Source organism: Colletotrichum truncatum (assembly GCF_014235925.2).
Source record: "Colletotrichum truncatum strain CMES1059 chromosome Unknown Contig_0006, whole genome shotgun sequence".
In the NCBI taxonomy this organism is placed as follows: Eukaryota; Fungi; Ascomycota; class Sordariomycetes; order Glomerellales; family Glomerellaceae; genus Colletotrichum; species Colletotrichum truncatum.
The window spans coordinates 39071-58458 of NW_027222403.1; the positions used below are offsets into that span (position 1 = coordinate 39071).

At 45.9% G+C, this 19388-nt stretch overlaps 5 protein-coding genes across 5 annotated transcripts; all 5 read left to right on the plus strand.

Moving 5' to 3' along the window:
- Positions 1-8823: 8823 nt before the first annotated feature.
- CTRU02_209267 (Non-reducing end alpha-L-arabinofuranosidase BoGH43B 2) lies at positions 8824-10735 on the plus strand (the record flags this gene model as incomplete). The annotated part of the gene is made up of 5 exons (XM_036726897.1): positions 8824-9165; positions 9223-9327; positions 9380-10022; positions 10074-10387; positions 10442-10735. 5 exons carry the CDS (start codon positions 8824-8826, stop codon positions 10733-10735), a joined length of 1698 nt encoding a protein of 565 aa, XP_036581606.1.
- A 684-nt stretch (positions 10736-11419) lies between these two features.
- CTRU02_209268 (short-chain dehydrogenase) lies at positions 11420-12271 on the plus strand (the record flags this gene model as incomplete). Its single annotated transcript, XM_036726896.1, has 1 exon — positions 11420-12271. The coding sequence occupies one exon, from the start codon at positions 11420-11422 to the stop codon at positions 12269-12271; it is 852 nt and encodes a 283-aa protein (XP_036581605.1).
- An 848-nt stretch (positions 12272-13119) lies between these two features.
- CTRU02_209269 (LysM domain-containing protein) lies at positions 13120-13644 on the plus strand (the record flags this gene model as incomplete). Its single annotated transcript, XM_036726895.1, has 1 exon — positions 13120-13644. One exon carries the CDS (start codon positions 13120-13122, stop codon positions 13642-13644), a length of 525 nt encoding a protein of 174 aa, XP_036581604.1.
- Positions 13645-15824: 2180 nt separating this feature from the next.
- Positions 15825-16145, plus strand: CTRU02_209270 (4-coumarate:coenzyme a ligase; the record flags this gene model as incomplete). Its single annotated transcript, XM_036726894.1, has 1 exon — positions 15825-16145. The coding sequence occupies one exon, from the start codon at positions 15825-15827 to the stop codon at positions 16143-16145; it is 321 nt and encodes a 106-aa protein (XP_036581603.1).
- A 2070-nt stretch (positions 16146-18215) lies between these two features.
- On the plus strand, positions 18216-19119 carry CTRU02_209271 (uncharacterized protein; the record flags this gene model as incomplete). The annotated part of the gene is made up of 2 exons (XM_036726893.1): positions 18216-18978; positions 19034-19119. 2 exons carry the CDS (start codon positions 18216-18218, stop codon positions 19117-19119), a joined length of 849 nt encoding a protein of 282 aa, XP_036581602.1.
- Between the last annotated feature and the right edge of the window lie 269 nt (positions 19120-19388).

The window sequence follows — 19388 nt, forward strand, 5'->3', positions numbered from 1 at the left end:
TATACTAAGATAAATTATATATATTTTAATATAAAAATACAGGTATAGCTAGACTAAAGTAATATTATTATAGTATAGCTAATACTCTTAGCTAATAACTAACCCTTATAATCTAAGTCTTAGAAGAAGCTAAGGTTATCCTTAAGAAATATAAAGGAAGACTTATATTAATATAAAAGCTCTTAATAACTAATAAATAAGTTAAGATTAATATAATTAGAAAGATAACTTATAACTAAATTATAGAAATTTATATTATACCTATATATAGCTACTAAGGAATTATAAAAACCTAGAAAAGAATTAGATAATATTATAATAAATAAATTACTTATAAAGATATAATTAATTAAAGTAATTAAGTATTATAAAACTTATACTAAGAATAAACCTAGTAAATATAAACCTTATAAAGAATTATAATTGTTTTTAATACTTTATATATTATAATATTTAATCTTACTAAACTTTATAATAATACTACTTTAGTTAAAAAAGCCCTTTATTAAGATAAAATATAATAATATATTAATTATTATAAACTATATTACTAAATATTCTTATTTTATATTAGACTCTAAGTCTAATATAACTAAAGATTTAATATATATACTTCTCAAGACTATTATTAGTTAGTATAGAATACTAGAGGAAATTATATATAATAAAGAATTACCCTTTATATCTAAGTTCTAAAGATCCTTAGTTTTATAATTAAGAGTAAAACATAAACTTAATACTACTTTCTATTTATAAACTAACAAATAGATAAAAAGAATTAATTAAATCTTAGAAATATACTTTATATATTATATTAATTATAAATAAGATACTTAAGTTAGATTATTATGTATAATATAATTTATATATAATAATATAATAAAAGAAAATACTTAGGAATTACTTTTTTTCTTAACTATAGACTTAACTTTATTACTTATAATAAATCTTGATAAGGATAAATAATAATAAAACTATTATAAATACTAAGAAACTAAAGAAAATATAGGAATACTTATTAAAAGACTTAAAATCTATTAAAAAATAAATAAAGAAATATAGAGATCGTTTAAAAATAAAGAACTATCTTTTAAAAAAGGAGATAGTACTTACCTTCTTGGATATAATACTAAAATAAAGTAACTTAATAATAAATTAGAATTTTTAAAAATTACTAAGAAAACTTATAAAGTTAATTATAAATTAGAACTACTAGAAACTATAAAGTACTACTTAGTCTTCTATATCTTACTATATAAGCTTTTATTAGAAAGACTATATATATAAGATTATATTAAAATAGATTTTAATAATACTAAATACAAAGTTAAGATAATCTTAGATTATTATTATTTAGAAAATAATTAATTAAAATACTTTATTAAGTAGAAAAATTATAAATATAAAAATAACTTATAAAAACTAGTAAACTATTTAAAATATACTTAAGAAAAGCTTTAAGACTTTTAAATATAAAAAGAAATTATAAACTAAGAGAAAAGATAGCTAATAAAGAAATATTAAGTATTAGGATAATAAGAATAATATAAAGAAATTAGATAGCTAAAAAGAATATAGTTATAACTAAGGTTTAACTACTTATAATAGTATAAGAACTAGAAAATACTTTAATATCTAAACTTTTAAAAGGAACTAGAGGACTTAAATTAGTAAACTTATCCTTTATACTAAACTCTAACTATATTAAGTTATTAAAAGCCTTTATAAACTAAAGATCCTAAACTATATACTTTCTATAAATATCTAATATTAATAATACTTTATCTTATTTATTTAACTCTTATATACTTTATATAAATATCTCTTTATAATACTTCTATACCTTGTTCTTAATCTAATAAAAATAAGATAAATAGCTTATTACTAAAGCTATATAAGATTAGAGTTAAGCTAACTAGTTATATAAGGGTAAACCCTCCTTACTAGCTACCTTCTCTTTTCCTTCTTACTCTTTATATTATAAGTTTAACTTTAATATTATAAAATTAATAAATAACTTAGTTATTATTTAAAAGACTATTTATATATTAAAGCTACTACTAAACTATTTTAAGAATTCTACTTCTAAATATAGTTATAATAAGGATTTATATCTTAAGTAAAAGTATAATACTATTTTATATAAATATAATAAGTATAAAGTATATCTATTAAAATATTAAAATAAGTAAAAGACTTATTAATAGCTTAATAAAGTAACTAAGAATATTACTTATCTTTTAACTTAGAAATATAACTTAATATAGTCTTAGTATTATTATAAGAAGTATAATTAAGGATCTTTAACTTAGGATTAATATTCCTACTTATAAGCTTTAAAAATAAAACCTTTTAGAGGAGACTTAATATTATAACCTATTTATTATACTTAATAAGAGTACTAATAAACCTACTTAGGCTAGTAGCTTTACTATTATATATATATAGGATATATTAAAACAGGCGCTGGGCCCGTGGCTACTAACAAACAACAAAAACACCCAACCTACATAACCACCATCATTCTCAATAATAGAAGGTAGGGGGCGAATTGTCAATTCGCAACCACAGGTCCAGGAACAAAGGAAATAATATCAATCGATAGCTGAAAGTATTCGCAGACCTAAACAAAAGAGACGAACGAAAAAGCTTGAGAATTAGCTTCGCAATTACTGAATTTCTAAAACGAGTGACTGTGCATGATAATGATGATGATGATTGTCAAAAAGGGTGGTAGGCCAGGGGCGCTGGAAGCGATGCACACGCAGAGCGCCTAGGATGCCAGGAAGGCGCTAGGAGGAATGTTTGGCCGAGGACCGCGCTAGGTGCGCTTAGTCACAGGGAACACGCCGGAAGAAGGCGCGTAAGGGATACGGACAGGTCTTAGGAAAAGAAGAAGCACAATACACATCACGATTGACCCCTGAATGTGCGCCTACGAATATTCGAACAATTAACAGTCTGATTACCTACCAATTGGCCTACCTACAGGCAAAACGAAGCTATTCGAAGATCCGTGAACAACGCGAGAAGGAAGCGAAGCAGACCTGACTGTATGGTCGGTGTATGGGGTCAGCCAACGCATCGTGGAGGAAGCAGTATACGAGTGACCGTTCTGCGTTCATGATCCGGACTGAGTACCCCTTACACAACTCTGCGATATACGACTCAGGATCATCGCTACACGTGTTCAACAACCGGGCTCGATTCTCAGGTTTCAGAGCAGCTGAACCAGGGGATTACCTATGGGCAGGAGCCTCACAAGTCCTAATCCTAGGGTATGGAAACGTGGATATAACGGCTGACGCTGAGCGGGGGAAGAAGGTAAGACTCCGCTTATACAACGTCGCTTACTGCGAAGAATTCGCAACGAATCTAGTCTCCTACCGCCTTCTACGGCAACGAGGGATGTGGTGGGATAACCGCCCAGGCCAGAATTGCGTACGAAGAGCGGATAGGACACTCGTCTGCTACCTTCACGATCTCCATGGACAACAGGTTATCGAGGACAATACCAAAGCAGGATTCGTCACGCAGGCAAAGCAGCGCCACACATCGTTTACACCGCGCAAAAGACTCGCAGGAAGACCGTTCAGATGGCACCAGAGACTGGGTCACCCGGGCGAGGGGGTGCTGGAGCACCTCGTCAACGCCTCTCGAGGCGTGAAGATCATGGGTGACCTACGCAACAAGCTGCCTGACTGCTCAGCGTGTGGAAAAGGGAAGACAAGACGAATTGTTCGACGTGCCCCACGCGAGTCTATAGCGTGGGCAAAACCAGGATCAAGAGTGGCGTTCGACTTTCACTCGATTAGCCCTCAAGGATACGGAGGCTATATGTCTACGGTAATACTCTCTGACCGACTAACAGGATACTCGTGGGACTACTACCTTAAGGACCGTACAACAGAGACGCTCCTCGAGGTATTCGATCTCTTCATGGCCATGATGAAGACGCAATATAATATACAGGTCAAAGTCTTCGAATGTGACCGCGAGGTTGCAACGATTCATCAGCAAGTCGCCACTCACCTTCAATCTCAAGGGGTGGTCCTCGAACCCTCTGCGCCCAATACGCAGGCCCAGAACGGAGGCGCCGAGCGAATCGCAGCAGTTATCAAGGAGAAGGCTAGGACCCTTCGCGAGGCAGGCAAGTTCCCTGAGATGCTGTGGCCCGAAATCGTTGCCGCCGCGACGTATTTATACAACAGGACGCCGTCAGCGGCGCGCGGCTGGAAAACGCCCTTCGAACGGTTCCATAATCAGTTTCGCGGCCCAGATCTCGGGAAGCCTCATCAAGCCCACCTTCGAGCGTACGGCTGCAAAGTGTATGCGCTCACAACAGACGCACAGCTGGGCAGGAATAAGTCGAGAAAGCTTCAACCGAGAGGATGGATAGGCTACCTCATTGGGTACAGTACTAGCAACTCCTACCGCGTGTAGAATCCGCTTACTGCCCGCGTTATCACAACGCGAGACGTTGTGTTTAGGGAAACCGAGTTCTTTAATAGAGATATCAACGAGCTGCGGGATGACCTCAAAGACCTCGACGTGAACGAGCTCAACGCTCTTCTCGCGCGACTAGAGGTCTCGCCCACAGGGATAACATCTCCAGAGTACGCACACACCGCAGACGAAGAAGTCGATGAAGTCCAGTACATTGAAGACGAAGAGGCACAAGAATACACCGCACCGCCGTCGCCTAAGTACGTGGAGTCACGATTCGAACTCAATACACCACCGCGGACGCCACCCACCTCGTTCTTCGCAGGCCTTGAGGAGGCACTCGGAGTGAAGGGGTGGAGGAAGAGACGTGCTTCGATCGCTCCTGAGGCGGTTCATGCACGCGAATCGATCCACGAAGAGTTTCCAATTACCACTCCGCGTACCTCCTGGCAAGCCGCTTTCCTCGGCGGCACCAGAACGGGTAGAAAACGAGTGAAGATGAAGCAAAAGGCGAAGAACGCCGATACCAGCCTGGAAGCGGTAGTATGTTGGAACAACAGACTCGAAGGTCTCACCGTAGCCGGACGTGGTAATGGTATGAACCCTGCCCCTGGGCCCAGGAGGAGTCTTAGAAACCCTGGGTGTGAGCGTGCCTTCGACCTCCGTCAGGGAAGAAACCACGTTGATTCGAGGGTAAAGGAAGACCTTCCCTCTGGGCTAAGCTCCCACAACGGTAGGCCCGTGTCAGGTGACGGGGGGCCCGCGGTTGAGACCGTGGCCTCTAGCGTTCCGGGAGAGGACCGTCCTCTGCCCCAGCGAAAAAGCCAAGCAGGCGTACTACCCCCAGTGCCTCAGAAACATGCCGATCTATACGGCCACCCCTACGAGAGGGGATTCCGAGAAGCGGAAGAGAAGCACCTCGCGAGCCACGATGAGATGGATACATACGTCGTCGTGGACCGTAGAGAAGCCGCCGGGCACCAGATTCTGGGTTGCCGGTGGGTATACGTCTATAAAACGGACGAGAAGGGAGCACTCTAGAAACTTAAGGCAAGGATCGTTGTTCGAGGAGATCAACAGGCTAAAAACGCTTTCAAGGATACATACGCTGCAACCCTCGCTGGACAATCGTTCCGAACCCTTATTGCCACCGCGGCCCAGCAAGATCTTACCTTACTGCAGTACGACGCAGTTAATGCCTTTGTCCACGCTCCGATCGACGAGACAGTATATATGGAGTTTCCACCGGGCCATGAGCAGCAGGGGAAGGTCCTGCGGCTGAAGAAGGCTCTATACGGCCTTCGCAGGTCCCCTCTACTGTGGCAACGGCATCTAGAGAACGGTCTGAAAGCAATGGGGATGGAACGCGTCGCAGGCGAGAATTGCTGCTGGCGGAAGGGACGCGTGCTCTTCTTCTTCTATGTCGACGACTGTGTTCTCGCGTTTCCCCCTGAGTGTAGAAACGCTGCTGAGCGCCTCATTAACGGGCTCAAAGAGAAGTACCACCTGGAAGGCGGAGACCCTCTTCACTGGTTTCTAGGAATCGAGGTCACGCGCGACCGAGCCAAGAAGAAAATCTGGCTATCTCAGGCAGCATACGCACAGAAGATCGCACGGTTGATTGGTCAAGGCACACATAAAGGATCACAGAGGAAGAACACTCGATTTACGACACCTATGACGAACGAGGAGCTACTGCCCGCCGAGGAGCACGCCTCAAAGAGCGAAATAACGGCATACCAACGAAAGATTGGATCGATCCTATACTTGGCGGTGATGACGCGCCCCGATATCGCCTTTGCTGCAAGCCGTCTGGCGAGGTTTAACCAGAATCCCTCTCAGAAGCATCATCGCGCTGCAGATCGAGTATTGCAGTACATCTTGGACACCTGCTTCCTTAGTCTCGAGTACGATGGCAACAACAAGAGTTTCGAAGTCGCATCAGACGCCAGCTTCGCAGATAACTCGCTAGATCGAAAGAGCTCTCAGGCGTACGCACTACGGCTTGCTGGAGGATTGATCGGATGGAGAGCGAACAAACAAGACACAGTCACAACATCAACGACAGAAGCAGAGCTTCTCGCCCTCTCACAAGCAGCACGCGAAGCTATATTCGTTAGCCGTCTGTTGAGTGCTCTTAATACGACGATTCCAAGCGGCGGAATAACGATCCAGTGCGACAACCTCTAGACGATTCGAATAGTAACTGAGGAACTCGTGACTCTAAAGACGAGGCTTCGTCACGTTGATATACACAACCACTGGTTGAGACAGGAGGTTGAGAACGGCACCATCAACGTCGTCCACACACCAACGAAAGACCTTGTTGCGGACGGACTCACGAAGAGCCTCGCAAGGCAACCGTTTGAAGACTTCATAAAACAGCTCAACTTGGTGAAGAAGGAGACGGAACCACTACGCGAAGAGAGGGACCCTCTCGCAGAGACCGCATGGAGCGGAGGGATCTTTGAAGGAGGAGAGGAATAAGGAAGAAGTCGGTTGGCCTGCCACCCCTAAGGGTAGCCTCCGCTGCTGCGTATGAAGCGCGCAGGAGCGCCCTAGGACCGAGGTCTCGAGCCGCGAAGGCTAAAGGGGTGTGTCAAAAAGGGTGGTAGGCCAGGGGCGCTGGAAGCGATGCACACGCAGAGCGCCTAGGATGCCAGGAAGGCGCTAGGAGGAATGTTTGGCCGAGGACCGCGCTAGGTGCGCTTAGTCACAGGGAACACGCCGGAAGAAGGCGCGTAAGGGATACGGACAGGTCTTAGGAAAAGAAGAAGCACAATACACATCACGATTGACCCCTGAATGTGCGCCTACGAATATTCGAACAATGATCCTCCTATCTACGATATCTCTGCCTGTGGCCCTGAAGGCTTTCCCTCGCGCGCCGCCCTGTGCCTCTACATTAGTGGGCCTTACGCGCTTCCAACCCCTTTAGCTACTATACATTCTAACCCTGTCTCAATATAAGAAATAATAAGTTACATCTAGAATAAAAGAACTATTAACTAAAAAAAGAAGGTTATATAAAGATTATATAAGAAGCTATTAATATAACTCTTATTATACTAGTAGCTAATTTTCAAGATATTAGCTTATAATATTAAGAAAGTTATTCTTAAGGAATAAAGACTTATATATAGACTAGGACTTAAGTATTACTTAAGGCTTTTTAAATAATTTTTTAGTAATTAACTTATAATTTATCCTAAATAACTTTTAGCTTAGCTTATAGTTTATAATATTACTACATTATTACTTAGTATAAGCTTAATTACCTTACCTTAACCCTTAATCTATTAATATAATCTACTAGTATATAATAAAAGACTTATTATTAGTATTATAGCCTTAAATTCTATTAGTAAAAACCCTACTATTACTAGCTAGCCATACTAGTTACTTTAATAATTTTAAATTTCTTAATGTTATTAAAGAAGTATTATTATAATATAAATTATAATAATATAAAGTAAATAATATTAATAATAAAGAGTAATATTATATAATAATAATATTTAATAGTTTTTAATAATATAACTAAATACTAAAGTATTAATACTTTAAAGTTTATTATAATTGTTTACTATTAGTAATATTAGTAACTATATATAATATAAGTAATTATATTTTAAACTTATAATATTAATTATAAGTAGCTATATAAAATTAAAAGTCTAAATTAAATAAAAAAATACTTATATAATTATAAATAATACTTCTTTAAAAGAAGGGGGATTAATATATAGCGCCGCTAGTTATTATAGTTATAAGAATAGATATAAGGTAGACATAGTTGGCTATAGTGGCTGAAGGAGTGGCTGATATGACTTTGGTTACGTGATCTGAACAGGGAGCCAACTGGCTACTTGAGCGCCTAGCGCCCAAGGAAAAGTTTCCTTTCTCTTCCTATGAGAGTTCGCCTAGTTCGACCTGTATACAGCTTGCTAACTTGCACCGCACAAACGAGCCGTAACAACAGTCGGGATAAAACCAGCCAAAACACACTTATCAGTATGCCACAGGCGATAAAATGTAATTTAGCTTTGCATAATATTGAATGTCTTCTTGTCAATTCTTTTATGCCGTTGTGTATAAGAACAGCATACTCCTTTCGGCTGAATATATGTGGGGATTTGATCCCTCGTCGGAAATGCCCGTGATTGCTGGAGAAACTCGAACCGAACTAGTGAGGACCGGCTAACATTCAGCGAGCTGCCAGACTTCCAACCGCCTTTACTTACACCTGGTTACTAAACAAAACTTCACACGATGTATGAGTGTATTAATAGCCAGGGTATCATGCCACATGGATTGTGTTCATTCACATTCTTCTGTATTGATTACGGCCCAATGCCTAGCTTTAACTACTGAACGATGGCTTCTCCAGAAAACGCAGCAACCTTTCTGAATCCAGTGATTCCGGGGTTCAACCCAGATCCAACGGTCTGCGTTGTCCCCGCGACAGACTCCAGCCCGACAACATATTTTTTGTCGACCTCAACATTTGAATACTTCCCCGGCTGCGCAATCTACTCTTCTTTAGATCTTATTAACTGGAAACTTATTGGGCATGCTCTCACACGTCGAAGCCAGATTGAGCTGCGCACCGTCGAGCCTGGTGCCGGAAGTTGGGCAAGCACCCTGCGCTATAGACCGCAGGAGAAGCGGTGGTACTTAGCTAACGGGCTTTTTCAACGGTATCGGCCTGCGAACGATGTAAATCTTTTCCATGTGCCGTGTCATGTGATAATGCTCATTGCGAATCTCACCTAGGAGCGCATCTTTCCACGCGGATTCTACGTGTGGACAGACAACATCTGGGACGATAGTGCCTGGTCAGACCCTGTTTATTTTGATAACCCCGGATTTGACCAAGATGTAAGTTCCCATTTGGGTATTGGCATATGCTTGGTTGCTAATTCAAAGCAAGCTGTTTTGGGACGATGACGGAAAGGTCTATCTGTCCACCACTGTGCGCATGGGGAAGCGAACACCAGGGTTGAAAATGAAAGACTTCGCAATTCATATCTCAGAGATCGACATACATACGGGAAGGACCCTTAGCCCTCCCCAAGTCATTCGAGAATCTCCCCATGGTATTGCTGAAGGCTCGCACATCATTCGAAAAGGCGACTATTACTACTTATTTACCGCCGAGGGTGGTACGGAAGCAGGTCACCAGGAATGGGTTCTCAGAAGTGAAACCGGCCCTTATGGTCCATGGGAGGGACAGGGGAAAGCTCTATGGTACAACGGTTCCGATGAGGAAGTACAGAGGACCGGACATTGCGACGTCTTTGAAGATGATGCCGGTAGATGGTGGGCTGTGATGCTAGGCGTTCGTCCCAGCAAGTCAGCAGACAAGTTCATCGAGCCCCAAATGGGTCGGGAGACATTCCTGGTGCGGGTCGATTGGGTCGATGACTGGCCTGTTTTCAACCTAGGTCGCAACATCACTCTCCAGACGGTAGGCAGGGAACGCATTCAGAAGGCTGCAGTTGCGGATGCGAACGGGTTGAAGTGGAAGGCGGACCTGTCAAGTTCTGCTCTTGAGCTTGGTTGGTATCAGAAGAGTACGTGATGCCCGTCGGCAAATTCAGGAAGGTCGACACTAATCAGACCAGATACTCCACTCAAGCCCTGCTACAGTCTCACAGAACGCCCGGGCTACTTGCGACTGTATGGCAACTGCTACGATCTCAGTAGCCCCGAGTCTCCAGCGATGTTGCTGAGAAAGCAATCATCTTATCGAGATACCTTCACAGCTAGGATGTTCTTCAAGCCTAGCCGAGTGGGCTATGAGTCTGGAATTACAGTTTGGTGGAGCCAATACTCTTATGCCACCATTGGAATCGCCGGTACGCAGAGCGTGGATGGTCAATCGGTCCGCCCAACTGTTGTCATAAGAGAGCCGACAGGGAAGGTCAGCGAGCTCAAGGTATGGACTTGGGAACCAATGTTCCTTGAAAGAACCGCTAACCATTGTTTGTAGGTTTCCTACCCTCTACTGGAATCATCCGGGTCTGCATCGGAAGAAGATTGGGACTTAGACCAACCTGTCCAGCTTGCCATTACAGCTTACCCGACGAGTTACGAAATGCATCTTTCCGTTGGTGGGGTACAGGAAAAAGTCTCATTTGCATCAGAGGCCTTGACAGTATTGCCTCCTGTTGGTGGAGCTTTTTGCGGCGTGATGTTCGGCGTTTATTCGTTCGGTCGGAGCGAACCGGTTTTGGATCCAACTGATTTTACTGATATTGAGATCATGGAAACGAAGGAAGAGTAAACTCAAATGTGAAAGAGAGAGATTGTAGACCAACATGATTTCAGATGGCCACGGATCTCAGTCAAGAGGTACACGAAAGCCCCTCTTTGGCGAGCATCGAGAAGAACCCACTGGCAAACAATTTTGGGATGTATTATTGTGTGTTCTATTTAGGAACGTACTTAATCAATGTCGCTCGGGGCTGTACGATGTATGCCGCCGGTTTATGTCAAAAGAGATGGCGGCAACATGTGGAAAGTTCACGGACATGCTCCACTGTCTCCGGTTTCCACTCTGGCATAGAATTCATCGTTTCGGACGACAGAATGATTATCGAGCCCGTCCCAAGACTGATTCTAGTGTCTGGCAACTGCAGTTGTGAACCTTACGCGACGAAACGCCCACTTAACCGTCACTCAACCCTATGCTTCAAACAGTCGCACTGACTATCTTGCAGCAGAAGTGAACCAAAGGTTATTTGTCTCAATTGTATGGAAGTAAAAAGGGTTAACAGCGTTGCCAGCAGCACACTGCGGGTTGGTATTTGGTAGATAAAAAGGTTCCAGGTTCTCATAAGTGTGGTTGAGTTTTGCCCGTCGCATTCACAGGAGCGACCTCTCATCTTTGCGTCTCAGAGGCGACGCGTTTCCTACGCGATTATTATCACTGGCACGCTACTGGCCTCACAAAACCCAAACTACTACCATGGCGTCTTTCATCAAGTTACAACACTTTGAAACATATCCCGGCGTGTCCCCTGCTCGACTTGTTGGGGAGTTTTCCCGAAGAACAGTCTTATTGACCGGAGGCGGCTCGGGGATCGGGGCCACCATAGCTCGTTCTTTTGCCGAAGCCAACACTGCGAAACTCATACTCATAGGCCGTACAGAATCTACTCTGAAAGAAACCTCTACGGTCCTCCGCACCGAGTTTCCAGGGCTAGATGTCACTTATCATGTCGCCGATATTTCCGCTCCGGAGCAACTAGCCGAGGTTTTCACAGCCATCGGTAGCTCGCCAGATGTCCTAGTCAACAACGCCGGCTATTTACCGGAGCCAGGAAGTTTCGTTGATGCAGACTTAAAGGACTGGTGGCAGGCGTTCCAGATCAACGTATTGGGGACGGCGACCGTGACACAAATGTATCTCAGGCACCGCAGAGCTCAAAGTACCAGTACGCCAGGTGTGATAGTTAACATCAATACCAGGGCAGCGTTCGAGACGCACTTACCTGGCTTGAGTGGCTATGGAGCTAGCAAGGCTGCCATTTTGCGCCTGGCAGAAGCCATCACCGATGACGTTCCAGCATCTGAAGCGCGAGTGATCTCTATCCACCCTGGAGCCGTGAAATCGGCTATGCTCACAAAGTCAAAGCTGAATCGACCATTGACTGATGTGAAGCTTGCGGCGGACTTTGTGGTCTGGACCGCTTCGAGCAAGGCGGCTTTCTTGAATGGACGGTTTGTGTGGGTGAACTGGGACGTAGAGGAATTGGAATCTTGGAAAGATGTGATTATTGACAGGGACCTTCTTAGGACGAGTATCAAGGAAGTTTAGAAATAGTATTTGTTCGATTGAACACTGCGTCCGGTTTCCTGGCTTTGGAGAGATGCAATGACGTAAAAGATCCTTGGAGGTTGATTTTCGTCGTCACGGCATATACGATGCCTTCAATCTCACGGCTATCAATATAGCCCGTGGACTATGGCCTTCGCTTGCATGAAAAAAATTACCAAACGGACAAGCCCATTCCCTTTACTGGCCAGGCAATGACGGGCGGTTTCTAGCGGGTATTGGCGACCGAACGATTGCGAAGACCTGCAGAGGCTACATAGCCAGGCGGGTTGATGTGCAAGGCTTCCATACGTTTGATATTGATCACCTAACAACCTATCGTGTTTGAGTGGCCTGTCTCTTTATTAATTCTCATTGCATGAATTCTGCCATTGGACCACTGTTGGTTGCCGCCCATTGTACTCGGCCAGTCTTCTCCCTCAGCGAGAAATTCGCCATAGAGAGACCGGCTGTCAGGGATTCCATCATCAATGCATTTCGGCGACAGACTAAAAGACGAAGAAACAAGTTACGCACGTGGTTCCAGGCTGGCGGTTTTTAGTCGGCGAGTGGTGACAAAGGAGATGTTGGCTAGGCAACGAAGCTCAAGGGTCCGCTTGTGGTTGCATTCAGTGGGCGGGGAATGACATAAGCAGGACAAGCAAATGACGTGGAGTGATGCTCAGCCCCGGAGGCCTCAGGAACAGCGAGTTGTTGCTGTATGCTCATCCTGTCTGTACATTCTCTTGATCCTCGAAGAGCTAAGAAAAAACATATTCCTGTAAGAACCATCCTCGGACCGCATTTCAGTATCACTGTGTCTCAGCAGCACCTGCCTGAATGAAAAGACAATGTCCCGCTTCTCCCGCTACGATACCGATGACGAACGGCTGCCTGAGGGCATGCAAAGAGTAGGCTACGACGCCGACACGCAGACGTACACATACCGCGACTCGGATGGCAGCTACTGGGAGGGCGCCCCAGGAAACGAATATGGCCATTTAACACAGGTGTCAGGTGGAGGCCATGCCTCCCGGCATGCTCGGCAACCCGTCATCGACCCTGACACTAGAGGACGGCTATGGGAGGAAGAGCGGAAAAATTGGCGACAGGGCTGGCAGCCTCTTCTAAACTTCTTCCTCATAATAGGGTTGTTTCTCATGCTGCTCACCTGGTGGCTCTACCGGACTCCTTCGGAGGAACTGCCGCAGTGCGGTGGGCAGGCGGTGCCTTACAAGATTTCCAAGGGCGATACGTGCTGGGCCATCGCGGAAGAGCATAAAATGAGTGTGGAGGACCTTGTCAAGGCCAACGACGGTCTGAACTGCGACAAGCTGCGACCTGGCAGTTCCATATGTGTGCCTTCAATTATTTAGATACGAGCAGTCGGAAGAGCGAGGCTCGCGACGACGAGATGTTGGTGGACAGCTGGATGGAGAACGCATTGGACCCAGACCACTGCTTTTGTTAGTCGGAATGAAAAAGTCGGTCCTGGCTCCTAGGCTGGTCCTAAGAGTTGCAGTCTGTGAAGAACGGGTAACGTTGACCTGAGTGAGGCATCGCACAATAGTTTGCATGTATATTAGATGGGAAAGTTTCTGGCTTTGCTCTCTATGTTATATTTCTAAAGGACCGGAAGCAATACGCGTAACGTATCCCTTGCCCAGCCCCGTGCCGTTCAATTCGTGCCATAGGTGTCTAAATAGGGAGTGTGGTCCGTTGTATCGAAGGTATGCGTCGACTTATCTGGGATTCTGGAACTCCACATCACATGCAAGGGATTGGCAAAATTGCTGGATTCTGGTCTGTTGGACCATCGTGAGCGGAGCCAGTCCAGGTGCCTGGCATGCCACGGCCGGGAGATGGGCCAAGACTGTGCCTGTGCCGCTCGACCCCATTTGGTGCGGGGGGTTGAAGGGCGGGGTGGAGTTACCTTGCCGGAGGTATCAGTGTATACCCGGACCCACCAGTAAGTACCTGACGGCAAGTATCTTACTCACCTCCAGTCATCGTGTTGCTCGTTTTAGTACTGTCCTGCTCAGCATCCTGCGTATATGAGGTAATTGTTAGTCGTGTGCCTGCCAACGACCATCTCTGTAAAGCCATTGCGACGGACATCGCATGTTGAATTGAAACAACAGATCGTTCAAGGAGATTTGTAGCTCTTGTTATCTTCTCCTCCCATTTTCGCCCAAGCACAATGACTGCGCTCGACCTTCACCACTTCTAGCAGCCCAGCAACAGCCCGCCCCAGGGGACTGCTGCGTACCCGCACCTGGCAGTGGGGACACGGGTATCGGGACCACTGAGGGGCTCGCCTGGGGGTCCTGTGCGCCTTCGTGGTTTAGCGCTGGTTTCCCCGGAATTACAGCGTCTGGGGAAGTGGGTTCAGGCGGGCCCCTGTTGCCAATCGCCCCACAGTCTCCTGTGTCTTGTGTGTCTCTCCTACCGAGAGGCTGCTCACCTTAAGCACCCCACAGACCTCAAGAGTCTGTTATGCAGGCAAATAAAGGCTGTTTTCGGCATGGATACCATGATTTATGAACATGGCATAGCCCTGATGGTTCATGTGAGGTGGCTTCATGCTGCCTACACAACCCCGCGTCCTCCTCTGGGGAAAACACCCCAATAATCAGTCTCGGTTCCTCATCTTTGGATGTTTGGTAAGCTATGTTCACACTCTTTCCCCATCTCTCTCGCCTCGTCAAGGAGGCGTCTGGGTACAAAAATTGAACAGAATCCAAAGAGCATATGGTTTTGAATCGAAAGTCCAGCCCTGGAGCTTCAGATATGACATGTTTTCTGAACCATTGTTGGTGAATACATACTCACTCTACTACTAATAGCCCGACCGGGCCATACTTGCGTCACTGATCTGCCCACCCTTCAGGTTGTAGCGTCGTATCAGGCGGCTGGCTTCCTAGACCACTGCGCAAGATGGCAAACCTGCGGATAAAAAGACGGGTTCCAGGTTGCTTTTTGTCCGTGTGCGCGCAGGTTCCTCTACCTGGTCTCCCTCGTCTTGCCCTCGACTCCCATCCCCTTCCCCCTCCTGTGGTTGGCTGTCCGCGTGATGGTCTGTCTTACCCCGCACGCCCAAGACAGACAGGTGTAGAGGCCTTGCCCCTGAACTTGGGATCCCTTTAAAGAGGACGCCGTCTGCCTTCTCTATAGAACAGACAGTTTTGATGTTGTTTGTTCTTCGCATCCGTCGAATCATCTCACCTTCTTCCCTCAAGACTACTTGCACGCTTCATTCATCACCTACGAGGGAGCACAACCTGAGTTGAGCCAACTGCATCTCGACACTTACACCGATACCAACACCAACCTTTTTAAACGCCACTGCATCACTACCGCATTGCTGCCTTGCTGTCCCCCTGAGCAGTCGTTTTACTCTAGCTACCAAGACACCCCAAAAAGGTATACGATCCTTCGTCCTTCATCGTATACTCATGAGACCTTGTCCATCAACCTCTTGCACTCGCGCTTGTCATCCTGTATATTCAATCCAGCTCGTCATTAACCCTTTTCCGTCTCATACAGATCTTCCACAATGGCCCCCCGTATCTCTGCCGGCAAGTCCACCGAGACTCTCTGCTACGGTGTCGCCACCGTCGGCGCTTTTCTTCCCATCTACCTCATGCTGCCTGGTGCCGAGCAGCGTCTTGCCATGCAGACGACAAAGTGGGCGCCTCGCTGGGAGCGTAACGTCTCCTACTTTACTCCTGCTGCCGAGAGAGGCATCAAGCGCGTAGAACCCCCCGTCTCCCGCATGGTCAAGCGCATTGATGACAGGCTACCCCTTGAGAAGATGGCCAAGGGCATCGACAAGCGCATCAGGAGCGGCATTGACCGCTTCAACAACACCAAGTAGACTGAGCCTGCCTGGCGTGGCACAGGGAAATTTGGTCTCATCACGCATTCAAGTACATGAGCGTAGTTTGCAATGCGGTGGAGAGAGTGACCAAAGAGAGAGGGGAAATGATACCATACATGGCTCTAGAGATATAGAGGATGCATTAGATATCTCACTGAAGACATAGCAACAAACATATTAACAATTGGAAATAAGGACAAATAGTTCAAACCTACTGGGCCCTCACTCACATAATTACCAAGGTTTTTCGCTTGTGTGCCGCGTAATCCGAGAGAATTTGGCGGTTCTTCTGGGCCAACTGCAACTCGCATGCCGCTGTAGGGTGTGGTAGTTTCACTAGTCGATTGTGGGCATGGATGCCTGCATCTCACTGTTACCTCAATCTGCAGATAATCAGGCCATGATTGACGACTTGTATAAGCAGTGTCTCACTTACCCGAGCGGGGTTGCCATCGATCCCCAATTCTTTTTCTTTCGCCTTTCCGTCGTTATCCTCAGTCGTCGTTTCTACAAATGCTGTCGGCAAAGGACAAAAAGCAAAGCAGAGGATACATAGTACTTCGACTTTCAGTGTCCAATAGGGCACCCTCTTGCAACGACCAGGCGGCTACATGAATTGCAATGGGCCTTTGTGGCCTCATCCTCAGCCCGACTGCCTTCATCCTGGTCCGTTGGGACTGGAGTCATCTCCCGACAATTGCTTGCAAGGCCTGCGTATGGAATAAATCGACGACGTCTCGTTCCATGCGCGTCCTGTCTTTTCCCGTGGTCGCGACTTTAAAGACTGTCTCTCCTGCTTACGGTTAACCCCCACCAGTTCAATATATCGATAGAAACGTCGGTGTTCAACGATGAGCCTGGCCGCGTCCGAAGTGACAATGGCCATGAGGATATCCCAGATACACTTTGGTGTTTATCTTCACCCGGACAGATCTCTTCTAACTCAGCATGGCTACTCGGCCCACTCGGCCCCTGAAATAGATCTTGCCATCTGAAGCTTTAGGTCCTTGGATCGTTAGGCTTCTATGCTTCCTCGATCACAGGTCGGTTGGGTAACACCAGTGAACAGGCTTTCAACGGCCTACGGTGGTCGCAGATAGCCACTTGCATTTGGCTAGCCACGCATTTGGGCATGTCGCATTGGTCTAGACGAGCCTGCCATATGTCGGACATCGCCACAGTTATCCTTCTGTTGTCAGCCCACGCACAGGACAAGTCGTATGTTCTTTGAAGCCCACAGGAGACAGCAGTCTGAGGCTCTTCAGTGTTGAGACTTCCCTCCGACTGCTCTTATCCACTGAAGTTAAGTTACCAGCTTGAATCCCTGGTAATAGTGCACACATCGTCGCCATTGATGGTCAAAACGGTAACAGAATGACATATGCCTCGTCGTTGACCCCAGTGGTCTTGACAATGGAAATGACCACTGGTTCTTGTACGCCTGGAGTCCATAGCAACCTATATTTCAGTAAAGCCATACTTTTGCTTTTATGGATGCATGATCAAAGGCTAATGATTGTTGTTGTTTGTTATACCATGTGAAGGTGTGACTCGAAGTGAAGAGCCGGACACGTAAGCCGAGCCTGCCTCGTTCAGTTAGTGAGTAGCTACAGGCAGTCTCAGACCATAAAGTATATAACACTGTGAGGGAGAGTAAAAGTAACCTGCTGTTCGTTCAGTGTTCAGGGCTTTCGATGTTCATGATAAGGGGAAAAAAAACAAGGTAATGCTAATGGTGAGTTATGGTCAGTTGGCGCCAGCTGACAGAACCGTTCTCCATACCCTAGCCACTACTGGCGATAATTTCCAACGCATGAACCATCACGACGCGAACGCGCTCTCGGCCGGGCCAGAGTCACATTTTACGCCCATAGTGTCGATCTGTTGATGGCAACAATTCAATTGACAACCCAACATCCCTGTCAATGCTTCCCGCAAAGGGCAATGTGACTCTTCGATTCTTAATGCGCAAAATCAGCACTCCTCGAACTTAACTCTCGTCAAACGGCCATCGAAGTATAGTCTGCCGATTCTATTTCCCACAGCAGCTAACTCATACCACCGAACATGGCCTCAACGAACCTCCCTCGAGCTCTTACGAGCTCTGCCTGGCGTGTAGTTACCGGTAACCCATTGGCGACCCCGCGCCCCGCGGGGTTTCTGGCGCAACGATGCTATGCGACGCGCGCGAAGACAGCAACCACTTCAACTACTGTTGCGACTGCCGCTGCCCCAAAAGCTGCGACTGTTACCTCTGCAGCCAAGAAGACGGCGACGACGACAACGACCAGAAAGAGCGTCAGCACTGCGGCAACCACAGCGAAAAAGATTACAACCACAACTGCTGCTGCGCCCAAGACGAGCACGGTTGTGAAGGCCACAAAGACAGTAAAGAAAACTGCGTCGGTTGCCCCTGTGGCAAAGACTACGACAACTACATCCGCAGTTGCTTCCAAGAAGACCGTTGCGGTCAAAACACCTGCTGCTGCGAAAACACCTACCGCAAAGCCTGCTTCTGCCGCGGCGATTCCGGTCAAGCGTCCTATACCTACTACGGCCTCAACCAGCTCAAAGGCATCTGCAACTGTTCCAAGCCCTGCGACTCCGCCGCTGCCGTCTAGTCCCAAGTCCCCACAGACAGCTACTGAGACACGCCCTGCCGCTCCGATGTCACCTTCGCCTTCGATCCCCGCGACCAAGGCTGCTCACATGCCGAAACCTAGCAGCAAGGAATACCAAAAAGCATACAATACCGCGGCGAGGAAATGGACTGCGACCATGGTGGCTATGCCCATCTTGCTTGTCACCTCATACTTTCTCTTCGATAGACGTAAGCATCCTATCATTCCTGGACTATCAAGTTTCGAAAACTAACATAACCGAAGTTGCTTTGGGAAACCAGCAAAAAGCAATGCCGGACTTTGAAAACGCCAAGAGGAAGGCTGCAGAGGCGCAAGCCGACACGGCCTAGAACTTAAGCATATTGTAATGATCTTGATGAATACCCACTACCACTTCACCTCTCCAGCGAGATGGCCACACGTCCCTACATTGAAATATCCGATAAAGGTTTGTCATGCCTTGGCCTTCCTACATCCTTGATTGCGGGAAGAGTATCTGTGCCCCCAACAGCCTCCGTTCCCGTTGCAAGTGAGGTTAGCAAAGACGAACCATAAACGTCTCTCGTAGTCTTTAACAATGCTTCGGAGCTTGCGTTTATACAGTGTTTAAGTGATAGCA